This window comes from Melozone crissalis, unplaced genomic scaffold, assembly GCF_028551555.1.
Source record: "Melozone crissalis strain CALT ecotype California unplaced genomic scaffold, PUWL_Pcris_2 ptg000026l_1, whole genome shotgun sequence".
Classification (NCBI taxonomy): Eukaryota; Metazoa; Chordata; class Aves; order Passeriformes; family Passerellidae; genus Melozone; species Melozone crissalis.
In genome coordinates, this window is record NW_026535804.1 from 592113 (window position 1) to 605874 (window position 13762).

A 13762-nucleotide genomic window follows, 5' to 3' on the forward strand; every position below is an offset into this window, starting at 1 on the left:
AGCCTGCTCCTTCCCTTCCAGGGCTGCTCCATCCCCTCAGTGCCTGGGGCTGTGCCCGTGTTCTGCCCCTGTCCTGGAGTCCCTGGCCCCACACTAACACCCCTGCAGCCCATCCCATTCCTCTGGAGTCCTGCCAGAGCCTCACCCCCCAGCCCAGTGGGGTAACCCTCCCCATAGCCACCCCCTCTCCCCATTACTGCCCTCCCCTCCCATCTGTCCCACCCTCGTCCCAAACCCAGCCAAAACCTCCCACCCTGGACTCCAGCTCCTGCCCAGCCCCAGGGCAGGTTCTGCACCCCAAGGCCCCAAAATATGGGATGTAACTGCTCAGGCAGGAGCCCAGACCCTGTGCCATGGCTCAGAGTTTCTTTGTGCTCCAGCTGGGCCCTGCCAGTGGCATTCAAAGGCAAAGGCTCAGCTCAGACCAAGCCATTGATGCTGTATTTAGGTCAAAATAAAATTAAAAAAAAAAAAAAAACAAAAACCAAAAAAAAGCAAGCAAACAAAAGAGGAAGAAGGGAAAATGCAGCTTCCAGTCATATCTCGTTTATTAATAGGTCTATGCCAGCCTCGGGAGAGCTCTTCCAGTAAGTAAACAGAGCAGGCGGCCGCATCTATAATGAATAAATTTATTGTCTTACAAAAATCATTGTCTAGAAATATGGGTATACAAGAAAACAAGATATTTGCAGTCAGACGCCTGGTGGTCAACAGCCAGTTTGATTAAAAATATCCAAATACACACAACAAAACCTTTGCGACAGATGTTAAAGCTTTTAACCAAAAAGGGAAATCCATGGGTTTTGAGCATGTGGCAGAGGAAGTTTCCTAGTTAACACTGATTCATTGTCACTAATATCAATAATACCACTTGGACTAGAGAGGTACATGATATGAAGCACAGTCAAAATTAATACATTAAATCATTGTTATATAGGCAAATTATATATGTAACGTTGTCTTAGTACTGTAGTGTCTAAGGCACTTTCTGTAATGTCAGTTTTCAGCTATTTAAACAAAAAATGCTAACTACTCACTGTAATACTGCTCAAAATAAAAAAAAAACAACAACAAAACAACAACAACAACAAAAAAAAGGATTCACATCCACTGGCATGTTAACTGTAGGCAGGCAACATCCATCCATCCAGGGCAGGAGCCCCATAGGACCGAGGGCCCCCACGGCCTGGCTTGGCCTCACATTAATAAATTAGTTTTGCCTGTGCTGTGTGTTTATTTCCCACTGGTGTTCACATTCTCCCAGCCTGGGGGGCTCTGAGCTACACGGGCTGTGCAGGGACGGGACCCACCTCAGTGTGCCTGGACTGCATGGACACGAACGGATGGAGCTGAGAACACTTCAAATGGGATTGCAGGATAAAAACGGACACTACTCACTCATCCCTACACTTCCCTCTAACACTTCCCAAGGCCGTTTTTCACAGTTCACTCAGGGGTCGTGTGCGGATCACAACAATTGGGAGAAAAGAAAGAAACGGGAGCGGTTTGGTCTTCACTGATCCGAGAGGCTGTGGCCAGCCCGGAGCCTGAAGGATGCTGCTGGACACAAGGCATGCACAGCCACGGCAAGGGGTCTGTCCTGGCCCCCCACCCGCTGGGAATGACGCTTCTGGATCGATAAAAAAAAAGTTTCATCCTTCACATGATGCTTTATAAAATGGCTTTACAATGAGTATCTGGAAAAGAGATGCACTGAACAGAGACGATCCCGGTTGTTTACTATATATAAAAAAGCAGTTGTACCTATATCTGAAGCAGGGTACAGTGTGGTGAGGCTGGAGAGCCTTAAGACATGGTTGACCTATGATAAGGAACCTTGTAGCACATGCCGAGGGTCGTAAGGCAGCTTTCCGGCCACAAGGCAGTTCCGAGGGCAGGGCAGGGCGCTCCTGGGGCGCTCCTGCGGGGCTGGAAAGGTCTCTGCATGCAGGCGGGGCCGGAGCTACTCGGCGGGGGCTGGCGGAGCCTCGTTCACGTCGCTGCCTTTACTCTCGGCGTCGTCGTCCGACAGCTCCAGCGAGGCACCCTCGATATGCAGCTGCCGCCGGCCCGAGCGGCTCGAGGAGAAGGTGATGGGTCCCCCCCTCCTGCGGACGGAGAGCGGCGCTGGGAGAGGCTCCTGCACCGCCCGGGCCCGCCCAGGGGCACGGCACGGGCTGGGGGGATCTTAGAGCTCAGCCCGTTCCACCCCTGCCATGGCAGAGACACCTCCCACTGTCCCAGGCTGCTTTAAACTCTGTCCAGCCTGGCCTTGGGCACTGCCAGGGATGCAGGGGCAGCCACAGCTGCTCTGGGCACCCTGTGCCAGGGCCTGCCCACCCTCCCTTCCCAATATTCCACCCATCCCTGCAGCTGTCAGGAATATCCCCATGGAATATTCTTGTTCTCATTACCATGGCTCCAGTTTGATGGCTCATGGTAATGAGCCATGGTAATGAGAACAAGATTATTCTTGTTCTCATTCTCATGGCTCCAGCTTGAGCCATCCCTAACCCCAGGCGCTCCCCAGCTGGATGTTCCCCAGGGGGCTCTGTGGGCTCAGGTCAATCTCAGTCCCAGCGTTCCAGGGCACTGACCTTAGCCTGTTTTTGAGGGTGCTGACCTCCCTGCTCAGCCCCTCGTTGGCCTCTGTGGCATCGTCCAGCTCGCGCTGCAGCTTGCGCCGCGAGGCGTTGGCGCGCGTGGCCTCCTCCTCTGCCTCCTCCAGCTGCCGCTTCAGCTGCTTCATCCTGGCGTTGGCCTTCTCCATCTGCAACCAAACCAGCACCCGGGGTCACCCCAGAGCTGCAGCCTGACTGGGAATGCAGCACAGCCCTCACTGGGAATGCAGCACAGCTCTCACTGGGAATGCAGCACAGCCCTGACTGGGGATACAGCACAGCCCTCACTGGGAATGCAGCACAGCTCTCACTGGGAATGCAGCACAGCCCTGACTGGGGATACAGCACAGCCCTCACTGGGAATGGAGCACAGCTCTCACTGGGAATGCAGCACAGCCCTGACTGGGGATACAGCACAGCCCTCACTGGGGATGGAACACAGCTCTCACTGGGAATGCAGCACAGCCCTGACTGGGGATACAGCACAGCCCTCACTGGGGATGGAGCACAGCCCTCACTGGGGATGGAGCACAGCTCTCACTGGGAATGCAGCACAGCCCTGACTGGGGATACAGCACAGCCCTGACTGGGGAAGCAGCACAGCCCTGACTGGGGGTGGAGCACAAACTCATTCAGGCTCCAGCCTGGACCCTGGAACACCACAGAGCCTGGGAGAGCCTGTCCCAGCAGAGCTCACACACACACACACACACACACACACACACTCACTCACACACAATCCCTGCTGGGCTTTTCCTGCTGGTTTAATCACCCCTCTAATTCCCTTTCCATTACAGTTCCTCTTCACCAGCCCTTCCCACCCCAGGAGGTTTCACTGAGCCCCCACCCACCTGCTCCTTGTACTGGTCCGCGTGGCGCCGTTCATCCTCCACCTGCATGAACACCTCCTTCAGCTTCTTCTCCGTGCGCCTCACCAGCTTGTTGGCAGCTGCTCTTTCCCTGCAACAGCCCAAAACCAGCATTGGTGCCACTGCCTGAGGGCTAGGAACACCTGATCTGCCCCCTGGTACAGAGCTCTGGGCGTGCCAGACAGCAATGCAACTGATGCATGTGCTGGGGCTGGCTGGGATGCAGGGATGTAGGGATGCAGAAATACAGGGATGCAGCTCTCAGAGCACAAAGCCTTAGCCCTGGGGCAATGTGACCACAGCACAAAGAGGACTCAGAGGGTTGGCTTCACAAGGAGATTGGACAGAGCAGCTTTAAAGTTGCTGCTTAACCAGTAACACAATCCTGCTGCAGAGCCCAGAGCACAGAAAGGACAGAGGCAGTGGAGGGACAAGCTCCACCTGCAAACCAGCTACAGAAGTGAATTTTGAGAATAGGATTCAAGGACAGATGGGTAATTCACCAAAGAAAGACTTCTGGAGAGCACAGGATTCATCTCAAGCTGTCCAACATAAGCTGTTCCTCTAACCAAGCACCCAGGGGACATTTCACCTTGTCCCAGGAAACTACTGCAGCACCTTGTGGCTCTGGGACATCAACACCTTACAGAGTTCATGCAGCTGTTAGGAAGCAAATCCATTCTGGAGCTCCCAGCCCCAGTTACTCTACAGCTGCCTTGTTAAAGTTTATTCCCTGAACAGGAGTCTCCAGGCAATACACCCAAGGTCCTTCAGAAACATCCAGCATGGAACTTCCAGCCATTCAACCCCCACAGGCAACCAGGTCTTGTCCCCTTACTTGGCTTCCTGCTCGAGCTGTTCTTCAAGCTGTGCAATCTTGGCTTCTAGAGTAGAAATTGTTGCCTTGAATTTGGACTTGACAGAGCCCTCCAGCTCCTGCAGCTTGGCCTTGAGTTCCTTGTTCTGCCTCTCCAGCTGCTGCCGCGCGTTCTCACTCTTCTGGGCCGCGCTGCGCTCGCCGGCCAGCTCCGCATTGAGCGTGTCCACCTGCAGGGAGGTGTCACAGACACATTTTATGGAAAATCCTTTCCTTAAGATTTTTTTTCTCCTGAGAAGCTGAGAGGCCTCAGGAACAAAATGTAAACAATGATTATCTGCTGCTGTGGAATGCAACAGGTGCATCTGTGATTGGTCTCATGTGGTTGTTTCTACTTAATGGCCAATCACAGTCAGCTGGCTCGGACTCTGTCCAAGACACAAGCTTTTGTTTTCTTTCTTTCCTTTTTCTATTCTTAGCCAGCCTTCTGATGAAATCCTTTCTTCTATTCTTTTAGTATAGTTTTAATATAATATATATCATAAAATAATAAATCAAGCCTTCTGAAACATGGAGTCAGATCCTCATCTCTTCCCTCATCCTAAAACCCCAGTGAACACCGTCACAGGGAGGGACAGGGGTCACTCAGTGCCACCAGGGCCTCGTGCACGTCAGAGCCAGCAGCAGCTGCCCCGGGCTCACCTGCAGTGTGGTCTTTCGGAAGCGCTCATTGAGCAGCTCCATGTTGCTCTGCTCCTCCTCCAGCTCCTCCTCCAGCTGGGCAATCCGAGCCTCCAGCCGGCGCTTCTCGTCCAGCAGGGCTGACCTGCACAGGGGAAGGGGTCAGGGGTGTCCAGAACCAACAGAGCTCCTTGGGAGGTCACTTAGCATCAGAGAGACTCCTGAGCTGGAAGGGACCCACAAGGATCCAGCTCCTGTCCCTGCACAGACACCCCAACACTCCCACCCTGGCATCTCCTGGAGCTCTGGCTGCCTCGGAGCTGTTCCCTGGGGAGCCTGGGCAGTGCCAGCACCCTCTGGGGGAAGGACCTTTCCCTGAGCTCCATCCTGGCCCAGCCCAGGCCGCTCCTTGCCCCAGCCCAGCCTGACTCACTTCCCAGAGGCGCTGTTGGCGATCTCGTCTGCCAGCTCGTCGCGCTCCTGCTCCGCGTGCCGCCGCGCGCGCTCCGATGCCGCAAACTCCTGCCAGGGTGGGGGAAAGAGTCAGGGCAGTCCCAGGCACCCCCCAGCCTCTGGGACACAGCCTCAACAGCCCCTGGGAGAGGCTGTGAACTGGGATATCCCTGGGGTTTGATGGATAAGGCAGCAGGACACTCAGCTGGATGTTCCCTCACTGCCCTGGAACTGCAGGGCAGTTACTTCTCCCTGTCCCTGAAATGTTCCCCACCCAAGGCAAAGGGAAAAAAAATCTGTGGAGATCAGTAACTCTCAAGCCCTCAGCAGCAGGAGAAAGCACTGTGCTCCACGCTCTGATAGACACAGTCACTGTAAAGTAGGAGCTAAATTAAGCAAATGTTTTAGGCTCTCACAGAGTTCTCAGCATGAAGACAAGGAGAATAAAAGTTAAAAAGCTTCAGCACAACAGCACACACTGCATTGAACCACAGATTATACATCTGCATTAAGTGGCAGAAACACTCAAGCATTTCCTAAGGACAATGAAATGCTCCACAAGTGTCACACTGAGGTCTGAAGGCCACTCAAGTCCACCTGGAGAAGCTCCAGGCAGTGCCAGGTTATCTGTGAAGGATCCAAGGGAAGTGTGGTGGGTCTGGGCAACTGTTGCAAGCCTTGCCCTGCAGCTAAAGCAGACAGGAGAGGCACAGGGACAAGAAAAACCGGTCTCTTGGATTTCCATCTCACCTCTTGGAGTTGGAGTATTTCTGCTTCGAGACTTTTGAGCTTCTTCTCACTCTCTTTGGACTGGGCAAAGATCTCATCCCTGGATGCTCGGGCCTCTTCCAGCTCCCGTTGGTAGTCCTTCATCTGAGCCTGCAGGTGGAGAGCAGGGTGAGGCACAGCCAGACTGCATCAAGACAATCAGCCCATTCCAGCTCTGAGGCATTTCAGCCCCTAAGAGATAAGGCTGTTCTCCCAAAGTGGCTTCATCTCACTTAAAGGCATTTCCAGTTATTCTGTATTCTTAAATTTCATTTTCTCATCTTTCCACCCCTCAAAGCCTGGTCAGAAATGTCACATTCCAAGACTTCAAGCGTTCCACAGAATTATAGAGTGGAATCTTAGAATTACCTGAGCTGGAAGCACCCTTAATTATCATCAGTGCCACCCCTGCCATGGCATGGACATCTTCCACTGTCCCAGGCTGCTCCAAGCCCTGTCCAGCCTGGCCTTGGGCACTGCCAGGGATGTGGAAAGTGTTTTTGAGGCAGGAGAGTTTGGAACAAGATTAGCTTCAGGGTCCCTTCCAACCCAAACCATCCTGTGATTCTGTATAAGGATGAGTTTTGCCCAGATGATAAATCCAGGCTGGACACTCTCAGACCCATCAGTGGAGTCTGGTTCTCCTCCTGCCCTCAATTGCAGCTGTACTGAATAGAAGCAGCCCCTGGGCACCCCCCAGGACAGCCCCCAGCCCCCTGACCAGTTGTGCCTACCTGGAGCTTCCTGAGCTGTTTGATGGCCTCATCCCGAGCCTTGTTTGCAGCCTCAATCTGCCCCTCCAGGTCCTTCAGGTCCATCTCCAGTTTCTTCTTGGCTGCCACGGCCAGAGCACGCTGCTTGCGCTCGTCCTCCAGCTCTGCCTCCAGCTCCCGCACCTGGCATGGGGACAGCACCAGGATCAGCCCCTGCCAGGCTGAGCAGGGCCAGGCAGGGCCAGGCTGGCACCCAGGGACCCCTCCCCATGGCACAGCCCAAGGGAAGGCAGCCAAGGCCAGGTCCCAAATGGATGAGAGATCTGTGCACTGAGCACAAGGGAAACCCCAGGAAGGGACTCAGCTTCTGGAGCATTTCCATCTCAGCCTCGTGCCCACACTGCCATCCACCCCAGGGGATGGCTCCAGGGCAGATGGAGCTAACTCTGATGGAAAATAAGAAGTAGAATCACCTCATTGTCTCAAGACAACAATGAAGCCATTCCCTTCGAACACTCTGTTACTGGCACTTATACACCAGCAATTTCTCTTCCCAAAATGAAACAAAACAAGAGTGTGTGAACAGCCAGGCAACATGGGCTGGGCCAAACTGATGCAAAAACAAACTGAACCAGAAATGCCACAGGTGCCACAGGTTACCAACATGAAAGAATATTCTGTTTTGAAGCAAATCTCCCTCCCAGTGCAAGGTCAGGAGCTCTTGTCCAGTTCAGATAACAGCAACTTTGTCCCCTAAAGGCATTTCTTGAGGCTTTTCTGATTTCTGTGTTCCCAGAATTCTCAAGTCTGGAAACTTGGAAGCTCTGCCATGATTTGCATTTAGGAAACTGTTAAAAATCTATCTCAGCATCCATGGATTGGTTCCTGGACATCAAATAGGATGGGCTTGAAAATGCACCTGAGGTATCCCTGTCCTGGGAATACACCCAGGCAGCAACAGCCAAACTCCTGGAGTGGCTTTGGAGGCCACCAGCACCACCTGACCCTGCCTGGGGACAGTGGCCACCCCTCAGCCAGAACTATTTATGGTTTGTAAAAATGCTGTGGTTTGGGGTTTCCACTGAATGGAGTCTTTAAGCAAAGGGGTTTATTTTTCTGGTAGTACAGAGGCCCAGAATTGTGCTCAAAGCCCTTCCTCCCCTCCTGCCTACAACACAGAGTAAAACACACGTACTTGTTTCACCAGCATCCTCTTCTTCTCCTCATTCTGCTCATCTCTGGCTTGCAGGTCTCTGTCAAACTGGGCCTTCATGGCCTGCATGTTCACCTCCAGACGGAGCTTGGCATCTTCTGTGGCCTGCAGCTCATCCTCCAGCTCCTCCAGCTGAGTCCTCATCTCCTCCACCTGCTGCTCCAGGGTTCTCTTGGACTTCTCCAGCTCATGGACCTGCAGCACAAACTCTGCTCAGAGCCGTTCTTGGGGCTCTCCCAGCAGCAGCTCTGAGAGCAGGGAGGGCCAGTGGCTCCCCTGGTCCCTTTGCCTCAGCTGGGTGCAGCAGGGAGGACACTAAGGGGTCACAGTTCTGCTCTGCCTTTGGTCCAACCATGTCCTGCAACTCAGCTTGACCAAAGGTAACAGAAATCCTCATGATCCCTCATTTACACACAATAAATATACCCAGCAACACACAAATCGGGAGTGGCTGATCTGTCACAGCTGCAACACAAAACCAGCTCTGTCTGACTGCAGTCCCACCTCCACTGACCCAAAAGTACAAAACTGATATGTGGGATCCCTGTGAGGGTGAGGACACAGCTCTTGAAGATGTTAACAATTATGCTGGGCATTAATTCCTCCAGCATTTTGGGTGAGCTTCAGAAAGTTCTGCTCTAGTGCACAGACATGTAGCCATGATATTTTATGTAAAATCCTTTTGCCAGGATTTTTCTCCTGAGAAACTGAGAGGCCTCAGGAACAAAATGTAAACAATGATTATCTGCTGCTGTGGAATGCAACAGGTGCATCTGTGACTGGTCTCATGTGGTTGTTTCTAATTAATGGGCAATCACAGTCAGCTGGCTTGGACTCTCTGGTCAGTCACAAGGTTTTATTATTATTCTTTTCCTTTCCTTTCAAGCCTTCTGATGAAATCCTTTCTTCTATTCTTTTAGTATAGTTTTAAAATAATGTATATATCATAAAATAATAAATCAGCCTTCTGAAAATGGAGTCAAGATTCTCATCTCTTCCCTGGTCCTGGGGCCCCTGTGAACACCACCACACAGCCCCTTCTCCAGGCAGGGAGATTTCCCTGCTATCCCCAGGCTGGAACAAACAGCCTGTGGAACCATACTCACATTTTTGGAATTATACTCACATTTTTGGAACCATACTCACATTTTTGCCCACATCATCTTTGGAGCTCATCAGGTCTTCCATATCTGCCCGCAGCTGCTTGTTCTGCCTCTCAAATTCCTCCTTGGCTTCCAGGGCCTCCTCCAGGGCCCTGGCCAGGGACAGGGCTTTGGTTTCCTTCTCCCTGGCCTCTGCCTCAGCACGGTCCCGCTCCTCTGCATACCGGGCAGAAATGTTCTTTTCTTCTGCCAGCATCTGGACAGGAGAAACAATGAATCCATCTCCTAAGCTCCACAGCCAGGTCCTCCCTGCCTCAGGTGTTTTACTCAGGAAGAGGTTCATGTTCAGTGCTTAACTGGCCTTCAGGAGCTGTCTGGTCCCTCAGCTGTGATCAAAGTGCAAGTGAGGGAACAGCTACAGCTGCTCTGGGGTGAGAGGAGGAGAGCAAGCCACTTATCAATACTGGAGTTTCATGAGTCTCATCTTTCAGATCCTTTTTAGTCTACCTTGAGGGACTACAATAAAACTCTAAAGTTTCTGTGCCAGCATAATTCTCTTTTTCTACATGATCACCTGCTCTAACAAGCCTCAGAGATGGAAGCTGGCTCACAGAACTGCGAGTAACACCCTGCTCCTAGCAAAGGCCAGCTGCTCACAGAGTTACCAATAACAACAGCAAGACCCTCCTTCCCACCAGGCTCAGCAGCAATAACCAGGTGCCATTTAAAAACCCCAAAAAGCCAGGCAGGTGGCAGGAGACTGCAGTACCTGATCAAACTTCTTCTGCTTCTTCTCCAGGTTGGAGACGATCTGGCGCTGGTGGTCCAGATCCACCATCAGGTCATCCAGCTCCTGCTGCAGGCGGTTCTTGGTCTTCTCCAGCTTGTCGTAGGCCAGGGCCTTCTCCTCCAGGCGCTGGTTGAGGGACTCCATGTCCTTCAGCAGCTTCTTCTTGGTCTCCTCCAGCCCTTCAATGGTTCCCAAGTCATCATCCACCTTCTTCTTGGCCTCGGCCAACTGAAATTCAACAAGAGCAAGTGGAGCCCCTTAGAGCATCACCAGGGGGAGCAAAGGCACAGTGCAGCAGCAGGAACAGTTCCTGCAGGCTAAGGGAACACAAACCTGGCACTTCTCAGGCTCCCAGAGGCCCCAGCCCTGCCCATCACAGTTCAGGGGACACAGAATTTTCAATGGGAACTTGGCTCCAAAATCTGCCCCAGAACCGTGGAAGTGCCATGATGTGTCCCCCAAAGCTCTGGGACACCAGTTTGGGACAGCTCCTCACACAAGGGCTGCCACTCCCAGCAGCCTACCTGGGCCTGCAGGGCCAGCATCTGCTTCTCCAGGTTCTTCCTGGCCTCCTCCTCCTCCTCCTGCTGCTCCTGCAGGTTGTTCTTCTCCTCCTCCAGCTGCCTTATCCTGCTGCTGAGGTTGAGCTTCTGGCGGGTCTCCTCCTGGAGCAGCTCCTGGGACACAGCATGGGCAGGGCTGAGTGGGCTCCCAAACCCCCACAGCTCCTCACGGGGACTCCCAGGTTTATTTTCCCTCAGATTTGGGGACAAGGACATGCTTTATGAAGATATACGTTATTTGGGGTCTCAAGAACCCACTGACCATTCATTTTGGGCACATTTAAACCTTCATAAAGCAGATTTCTGCTCAGGGAACCCCTGCCAGAGTCTGCTCTAGAAATTCAGGGATGATACTTTCCCATCTTTCAAGGGACTGGCACAGAAGTCACCTGCAAAATGGATTTTTTCTTTTTTCAGACAAACACAGAGCACCTATTAAAAACCACCTGAGAAGAACATGGAGCAGCAAATTCTGCAATGGCAGCATGCTTCCAGGTTTTCTGCATTGGTTCAATATAAAGGTCACTTTAAAGGTGGAAACTTCTGTCATAACAAAGTAATGGAAGGTGCAACCCCCATCCTGCTCCCTACAAACCCCTCCAGTTGTGATTAACATTATTCACAGTTAAGTGGTCACCATTAGAACTTTAATACAGGCATGATAAAATATATTGAAGTGATGAATATCTGCCCAAAGCTGCATTTTCTTAATTAAGAACCAAAATCTGACAGTTTGAACTTGAGCTGTAAGAATTTGAAGCTGTCAGTAGAAGACTCCTGTTCCTCAATATCCCAAGGATATTGACATTAAATTCTGCCTGGAAAGGGTTTTTTATTTGATTCTTATCTCCCTCAGAGACAAAGACATAAACCAGAACTCCCAACTCTCAGGAAGTGAAGCTCAGATAATGAAAACTTGGTTCCCCATGTGGCTGAGCCATCCCAACCCATCCCATCTCACTGGGCTCAGCAGGAAATTCAGCTGCTGCCCAAAGGGACTTTCCAAAGCATGAAATGAAAATGTGTTTTCTGTCAGCAGCTCCCTGAGGAGCAGAGCTTCATGGCCAGCCCAGCTCTGCTGCACACACACCTGTGTATCCTGGAGCTGGGATTCCAGACTGGCTGCATCCTTGGCAAACTTGATCCCTTTCTTCTCTGCCTCCTCCAGCAGACTGGAGACATTATCCAGCTCATTCTGCAAGGCAAGCAGCCCAAAGGTGAGAGCTCAGCCCAAATCCCACTGGGGCTGGAGCTGCACAGCACAGAACCTCAGCAGACTCCAGGCACAGAGCCCAACAGAGGGAGACAGCAAGCTAAAACCACTGAGGTTTGGCCACAAAAAAGGAAACTGAGTGTCAGTCCTGAAGTGCAGTAACAAAACCAGAGGCAGGCTATTGAGCTCTAAAATTCAGCACTTTGCTCTGATCCTGCATTCACACTTTAATGCCATTTTTAATTCCAGCACCATCTATTTCATGCAAGCATTAATTCAGGGATCAGCAGGGTGGCAGCTGGGTCTAAAGCATCACTGAGAGAGGAAAGGTCACTGCCAGGTGCCAGCTCATTATTTTGGGTTACACTGCTTTTATACACACTGAGAGACAGCCTGAAAGCTTCCCCAGAGAGCAGGGCCATTCCCTGCTGGAAGTGCTTCACCTGGATTCACCTGAAGTCCTCACTGCTGGGGCTCAGAGTCAGCCATGGCTGCATTTTGCTATGCAAATGGGGCTGTGCTTGCACCCCCTCCCTGCCAGGCTCCAGCCTGGAGCACCAAACCAAACCTGAGGCCACCACCAAGTTTTGTTCATCCCTGTGGAAAAGCTCAGCCCAGTCTGCTCAGTCCCCAGCCAAGGAAAACCCTTCAAAGCCACTGGAACCCTCACATAGCCCAGGACTGATGTCACACAGCTCAGAAATAATGTCACACAGCCCAGAAATCATGTCACACAGTTCAGGACTGATGTCACACAGCCCAGGACTGATGTCACAGCACCACTTTAAGGCCTCCCAGGTCCATGAGAGCCCTTGCTGAGTCACCTCCCACACCAGGCCATTTCTGCACACGGTTTTCCAGGATTTTAGGATTCCCAGAGCCTTACCTGCAGCTTGTTTGCCTTCTCAGCCAGCTCCACCCTGAGCCTCTCCCCTTCTGACACCTTTGCAGTCAGCTCCTGCACCTGGGCATCGAGTTTCTTCCTCTTGTGCTCAGACTCTGCCTTGACCTGCTGCAGCACCTTCACCTCACAGGCCAGCTCCTTGTTGTCAGACTCCAAGCCCTGCTTGTTCTTTTCAAGGTTTGCTTTGAACTGGGGGAGACAAAAGGGGAGAAGTTCAGCTCTGTAGTGCAGGTGGATGTTTCCTGCTACAGATGATTATGCAGATCAGGTTCCATGCTCAGAGGTGCTCAGCAGTGTGTGAAATGCTGCTGTGGAACATTCTGGGTGCCAGCAAAGGCTGAGGAAGCCAGGCTGCTCTGCCCCAGGTGAGAGTGAGGAGCAGCAGGGCAGGATCTGGGCTGGCAGCCCTGGAAATGACTGTTTTGGTAGCACTGCAAGGAGGAAGGAATGTGCCCATTAAGAGCTCAGCATGGCTCATCTCACAGAAATAAAGGGAAGATGGGAACCAAGGCTGCCCTGATTTGAGTGGGCAGAGCAGCCTGGAAGTGCAGAACAAAGTAATTCTCAGCACTGACATTTGTCAGAAGCCCTTCACACAGCAATCACTGGCACCAGGGATGTTTAAGTGTCATTTCTGCTACATCACACCAGCTTGTCACAGGAGCTTTGTTCAGATTGCAGGGTATTTTTCCATCTTTTCATGCTCGTATTGAGAATATTTATTGAATAAGGAGCAGAAGACATGCAGAAGATTTTCAGGTGAATGAAGGTGGTGAAAATCATAGTTTAACTACTACATTTCTCACCTAATTTAGAATGCTAAGGAAGATTGTGCAGTATTCACAATACATAAAAACATCACCACAGGACAGGAACTGTCCACACACACATTTGTGAATGACCCCAGATGTAATTTCAAAAACCAGACACTTCTTTTTTATGGAATAATTCTCCTTCTGAACAAGACCAGGAGCTGGGATCCACCTGTGCCTCTGCTGCTGGTCACCAGAGGACACAGCACAGATGTGCTGCTGAATATCTGCAGCATTGTCAA

General features: G+C 51.8%; 1 protein-coding gene across 4 annotated transcripts in view; it reads right to left on the reverse strand.

Moving 5' to 3' along the window:
• Positions 1-615: 615 nt before the first annotated feature.
• Positions 616-13762, reverse strand: part of MYH10 (myosin heavy chain 10) — an 86116-nt gene continuing 72969 nt past the window's right edge. For all 4 annotated transcript variants that reach the window (XM_054279010.1, XM_054279008.1, XM_054279009.1 and 1 more), the window contains 14 exons: positions 12691-12897; positions 11682-11786; positions 10553-10705; positions 10008-10256; positions 9282-9494; positions 8118-8330; positions 6944-7105; positions 6192-6320; positions 5422-5510; positions 5010-5133; positions 4329-4537; positions 3473-3581; positions 2598-2770; positions 616-2108 (listed from right to left, as the gene is read on the reverse strand). In XM_054279010.1, coding sequence (XP_054134985.1) covers positions 1964-2108; positions 2598-2770; positions 3473-3581; positions 4329-4537; positions 5010-5133; positions 5422-5510; positions 6192-6320; positions 6944-7105; positions 8118-8330; positions 9282-9494; positions 10008-10256; positions 10553-10705; positions 11682-11786; positions 12691-12897 — 2280 coding nt within the window. In that variant the 3' untranslated portion in view covers positions 616-1963. The remainder of the gene's footprint in view (positions 2109-2597; positions 2771-3472; positions 3582-4328; positions 4538-5009; positions 5134-5421; positions 5511-6191; positions 6321-6943; positions 7106-8117; positions 8331-9281; positions 9495-10007; positions 10257-10552; positions 10706-11681; positions 11787-12690; positions 12898-13762) is intronic.